At 44.7% G+C, this 6,000-nt stretch overlaps 2 protein-coding genes across 2 annotated transcripts in view; one reads left to right on the forward strand and one right to left on the reverse strand.

Annotated features, from left to right (window-relative positions):
* Positions 1 to 2,768: 2,768 nt before the first annotated feature.
* Positions 2,769 to 3,717, forward strand: LOC111404728. The gene is made up of 2 exons (XM_023033494.1): positions 2,769 to 3,149; positions 3,241 to 3,717. Exons 1-2 carry the CDS (start codon positions 2,769 to 2,771, stop codon positions 3,715 to 3,717), a joined length of 858 nt encoding a protein of 285 aa, XP_022889262.1.
* A 1,731-nt stretch (positions 3,718 to 5,448) lies between these two features.
* The window catches only part of LOC111404729 (uncharacterized protein K02A2.6-like), a 10,908-nt gene continuing 10,356 nt past the window's right edge, over positions 5,449 to 6,000 (reverse strand). Inside the window, exon 2 of the mRNA XM_023033495.1 lies at positions 5,449 to 5,994. Coding sequence (XP_022889263.1) covers positions 5,449 to 5,994 — 546 coding nt within the window. The remainder of the gene's footprint in view (positions 5,995 to 6,000) is intronic.

Raw genomic sequence — 6,000 nt, forward strand, 5'->3', positions numbered from 1 at the left:
TAAGACTCTTAACCCTAGAAGGACCCCACAGATCACTATATATTAAAGTAAAAGGTGATGACGATTGATAATCATGAGACTGAAATGAAGAACGAGCATGTTTAGCTGATTGATAAATATCACAAGTAAACATATCTTTATTGCAAAACAATGATGAGAGTAAATGTTTAAGATATGAAAAACTAGGATGATCTAAATGACGGTGTCACAACATTTTTTTTGTTCTCGAGGGATAGACCTGCAGCTTGCAGTGTGAGCTTGTTTATTCCAGTAAACATCTTTCAGAAAATAGTAAAGTCTCTCACATTCTTTAGCATGACCAATCCTCTTCCCCGAAGTCAAATCCTAAAAATACACAATGACTCGGTAAAATTGACGCTGCAATGCAAACTTTAATTAATTTGCCGATAGAAAGAAGATTGCAAGATAAATTCGACATATGGAGTGAGTCTAATAGTTCTGATTCCAACAATTGGAGAAAGTGACCCATCAGCTATTTTTACTTTCAAATGTCCGGGACATGGTTAGTAAAAATTAAAATAATTTTACACAGGCTGTCATGTGGTCAGTGGCTCTCAAATCGATAACCCATTATTTCACATTACCTCTGTCTGCTAGAGTCGACATGTGATTACCTCTCTTTGCCGTCAAGCTAGAAGCCGGTGCTGTATAAGTGAGAAGCTTGTATAATTGCTCAAGTTGGACTTTGGGAAAAGAGGGAGAAATATTCTCAGATGGGGCTGTGCTCGGCGAAGGTTCGGTCGAACTCTGGAGGCCGAAAAGGTTACGCGACTGGGCTTCCTCAAGGTGAACCTATTTTGGTCTGCATCACTTCGATTGCCTTGCTTTCTATTCGGAGGTCTATCATGAAGAACCCAACACTGGTCGGTGGAGTGGTTAGTTCTCTTGCAGTGTTCGCATCAAGGGTTGTTAGATATTGGTACATGTGATGGTACTTGTCCATGAGCAGCAAGTGCAGAGGTCTCCAATGAAGATTGCTTGGAGTCTCCAATGAAGATTGCTTGGAGTCTCCAAGCATTACACATTTCTGACTGGCTTCCCTACGTACTTCAGCAAAGATTTTATCAATTGCAGGAGTCAGCTTCGTACCCAGTAATCTGCCACGAACTTCAACCAATTCGAGAACCAAATCGGCTAGAAAATCATAGATTTTATCATTTTCCACCCGTTTCTTATACTTCTCAGTATCCTTAGGTTTATCCTAATCTTTTTGAACGAACATGTCAATCTCTCGCCATAGCCGTTGCAGGGAGTTGTGATATTGTCTGATATCCAATTCACCTTGGCGTAGATTTCGTGCCCTATTTCGAAGCTCAAATAGTTGAGCAGAATTTTCTAAGTCTGAAAAGGCTACCGTAAATACACCCCAGAGCTCTTTTGCAATTGAATAATACATTTAAGATTCCCTAATATCCTCTTCCATTGAAATATCTATCCAAGCTGATGCTACCAAAAATCGTACCTGCAGATTTCCCGAACTTGATGATTGATAAGGAGCACAAACGTGATCTTCCGATACCTGAAACAAAGGCAACGAGGTATGTTCTCGTCGCCCCTCCAATGCTTAACTCAGAAAGGGGAAATATATGCGTGAGGCTATGTGCTGAAGAACAATGAGAAAACGTACCTGAATAATGGTTCAAGGTTCTGTATTTATAGTGGTAAGTGACATTCTCATAATTGGACTGAGCTAGCTGGATGTCATCATCTGTTGGAGTCCTGAATGGTTAAGGAGTTGGTTGAATTCCGGAATTATACATGAGATAGGATTCTTCTGGGAGTTAAGATTCCTAATTGCGTAGGAATTCTAAAGGGTTAACAATCGTCAGTAGTGAGGGGGAGCATATTCCCGAGGACTATGCCCGAGGACATATGGTTGCAATATGCGAAGCAGCATGGAGTTGTGGTCGGGCATAGTGTCTCGAGGATGTTCATCCTCGAGGACACCGCAAATGGATTTACAACTTTATCAAAACTAGTCCTCGGGATACACTGATCGGGGATATTGGAAAAATGTCACCATCACAAGCCATTACCATGGAGTTCTGAGCATCCCATGTTGCATATGTAGGATCATCTTCATCCGATTTTGTTGTAGTTCCGATTACGTAACCAAGATGTCCACAACCAAAATCACCATGAGAGCAGTCCGAGACCATTGCAGGAAGTTCTTGCTATTTAGTCGGGTGGTGATGAGTTGGAAAGAAGTGTTTTTTTTTATCATGGGAAGGTAATTTGTAGGGAATTGTGCACTTTTTTTTTAATGAGGTGTCCCAGCTTGCGCCAGACTATATCCTCGTCCCTGAACCTCCGGCCCCTCAGCAGCTCAGGGAGGTAAATCGCGGGATGTGCCCTTGTTGGTTCCCAAGTTCCCACACGGCTTTTACTCCTTCCCCGAAGGGAGCCTCTTTACTGCCTTACAGCAACTTGCCTTCCAAGATAAATCTTGCCTTCCAAGTTGTGCCTTCCAGGAATCGAACTCCCCACGCTTGGTTCCAGAGCCCCCCAATGTGATTGTTCCGCCAACTTGAATGTGCCCTGGAGGGCGGGATGTGTGCACTTTTAGATATGGGTTTAGAGGTTGCAGTAGAATCCTTATCTCTATGTGCACCTGTCATGGTCAAATTTTCCATTTTACCTACTCAAAAACCCTTGGCTTGGGTAGGACCTTTTTGCCTTCCTCTTTACTGATCTGTCCTTGAACTTATAATTGTGCTCGTTCTAATGACTTGTTCTTTTTTGCAGAGATGACTTTTGATCCTTTAGCCCTCAGACAGGCCGTGACCAAGAAGTCAAAGGCCCCTCAAACCCGAGCTTCAGGGCAGAAGAGAGGAAAGAAGAAAGCTCGGGACACGGAGAATATCAGGAGTGGGCCTGGCAAAACTTCTGCCCGAGGACATACCCCGACCACACAGGCCACGAAGACTCCTACTGGTCCACCTCGGTCACATCCTCGACCAAGGAGTACTCCCGAGGTTGTTGACCTCGAGGATGAGGTTCGACCTATGCCCTCTTTCCAAAACCAGGAGCCTGACTGGTGTCCTCTGGTGTCAAGCATCGTGGACAAGTACAGGAAGGACCTCGATTTTGATGAGGGCATGAAGGCTCTGGAATCCCTTACTCTGAAGGTAAGCTCGCCCATTCTACTTTGTTTAAAATACAAGGTTTAAAAAGGTTTAAACACTGTGATTATTTTAAGCTCGGGTTTATATGTTGTAGGCTTTGAGCATTGCCCGAGGCCTTTCTCTGAAGGGGAAAGATGAGGCCCAAAAGACCACTGAACTCGAGGACTCTTCTCGAGCACTGGAGAAGAGGGTAGCCGACTTGGAGGCTGAACGGTTTCTTCTTCGGAAGGAGCTCGAGGATTCAAAAAATGATGCCCATAGAGCTCGAGAAGAGGCTGGAACTGCTAAGGGCGAGGCTGAAGGTTTAAAGCTCGAGATCGAGCGTTTGAAGGTTGATTTTGAGACTCGCCTGGCTGAAGCTCAAGGGGTCACGATCGAGGACTTTAAAATGTCCGAGGAGTTTAACGGCCTTAAGGGAGAGTATGCCATGGGCTCGTACTTCTATGCCTTCAAGGAAGCTCGGGCATTTTTGAGATCGAAGCCCGATGCTAACCCCGAGGATCTAAAGAACATCCCGGAGATTGCTGATACCCTCGAGCTGTCAGAGTCCGAGGAAACCGTCGAGGACTAAGAGGTCGATGTTGACGGCGAGGAAGCAGTGGAGGAGCAGGGGAGCACAGCCTCGGGAGAAAGGGCCGAGGACTTAGATTAGGTTTTTTTTTTGTATGATGATAGCCCTTCCATTTTGTAATTTGAACATGTATTTTACTCGATCAAGTATTTTCCTTTTGCTGTGTCAATGTATCTCGATCATTCAAATAGCCCGACGTAAGATGGTTAAATAACTCGACGCCTAGAGTAGTTGAAACACCTCGAGGACCTAATTTGTGAAAATATTTCTGAATATTATAACGAACACAAATTCATCCCGAGGACTCAAACTGTAAAATTATTTGGGAACATCGTTGTTGAACTCGAGCATTAAACAAGTTACCTCGAGGACTAAATAATAAAATTATCTTGGAACATCCAAGTGTGAACCCCAAGCAAGTATCTCGAGGACTAAATAATAAAATTATCTTGGAACATCCAAGTGTGAACCCCCGAGCACTGGACAAGTTACCTCGACGACTAAAGAAGATTAATTATTTTCGACGACTAATTAATCATCTCGACGATTGAGAATAACTCAATTTTTAGATAAGTGATAATGCCGAGGACAGTGTAGTTTTCTACACACTTAACACTCGAGGATTAAGTTCAAAGGATGGTAGTCCCCGAGGAGTACGAATAATTGTGACCGACCTCTGTACATGAGTTTATCCCGAGCTTTCATTTTCAGGCTTGGAAAAAAATACAAGGATATATGGTCGGGATATATGTCCTCGGTATTTATACTTGTGCTGCACTATTTTGATGTGCTGATTATGAGCTCCAAGATTTTGGTGCTTGCTCGAGGCAAGGCTTTAGACGGCTTGCTCGAGCGCAAGGCTTACATTGGTTTGTCAAGGACAAGGCTTAAAGGGGCTTGCTCGAGGGCAAGGCTTACATTGGCTTGTCAAGGATAAGGCTTAAAGGGGGCTTGCTCAAGGGCAAGGCTTAAAGGGCTTGCTCGAGGGCAATGCTTACATTGGCTTGCCAAGGACAAGGCTTAAAGGGGGCTTGCTCGAGGGCAAGGCTTAAAGGGCTTGCTCGAGGGCAAGACTTACATTGGCTTGTCAAGGACAAGGCTTAAAGGGGGCTTGCTCGAGGGCAAGGCTTACATTGGCTTGCCAAGGACAAGGCTTAAAGGGGGCTTGCTCGAGGACAAGGCTTACATTGGCTTGTCCGAGGACAAGGCTTACATGCTTGCTCGGGGCAAGGCTTTAGACGGCTTGCTGGACGCAAAGCAAACTATCGGGTTGTTATACCCGGGGTTTGGATTTATTAATTGTTTGGACTGGACTTGGATTTATAATGTATCCAAGCTGCCTACGTACCCAAACGGGATTAAGCCGAACGTAGTTCATTACAAAAGAGAACGGAAAACATGCATGGGCACGCAGGCCCGCTAAACTAGAAATAAAATGCAGAAAAAGAAAATCTCCAAAAAGGCGTCGGGAATTTTACTTGTAATATATTTTTAGATTGTCGGCATTCTAGGGCCTCGGAAGAGGTCTGCTCGAGGTGTCTCTTAAGCTGTATGCTCCTCTGCGAACCTGTCGTATGACTTCAAAGGGCCCTTCCCAGATGGGCCCGAGTTTCCCTGGGGGGTGGCCTGCTGCTTCGGCCCTCCTCAAGACCAAATCGCCAGCTCTGAATCTCCGAGCCTTGACTTTGCTATTAAAATGTTTCGCTGTCTTAGTTTGGTAAGAGGCCACCTTTATAGCGGCTTGCTCCCGTACTTCTTCCAAGAGATCAAGATGTTCAGTTGTATGCTCCGAGATTTCTGAGTTGTATGCTCCGAGGTTTCTGGCACGAGCCTCCTATGGCTTGGCAGTCTAATTTTCACTGGGACCATTGCTTCAATGCCATAGGCTAACATAAAAGGGGTTTCTCCTGTGGTTGTCCTATGAGTTGTTCTATATGTCCGTAGTATAGAAGGTAGCTCGTCGGACCAAGAACCCCTAGCATTGCTTATTCTTGTTCGGAGGTCTTGCAATATGATTCGATTTGTTACCTCGGTCAGACCATTGCTCTGAGGATGCGAAATTGATGTCAGACGGTGATCAATCCCAAGGTTTGAGCAAAAGTTTCTAAATGGTTGGTTGTCAAATTGCCTGCCATTGTCGGTGATGAGGACCTTTGGTATCCCAAACCTACAAATGATAGACCTCCAAGTGAAGGCTCTTAGCTTGGGCTCCGATATTGTGGCGAGAGGTTCGGCCTCTACCCATTTTGTGAAGTACTCTACTGCTACAGCAACAAACTTTAA

Source organism: Olea europaea, chromosome 11 (genome assembly GCF_002742605.1).
Source record: "Olea europaea var. sylvestris chromosome 11, O_europaea_v1, whole genome shotgun sequence".
Taxonomy (NCBI): domain Eukaryota; kingdom Viridiplantae; phylum Streptophyta; class Magnoliopsida; order Lamiales; family Oleaceae; genus Olea; species Olea europaea.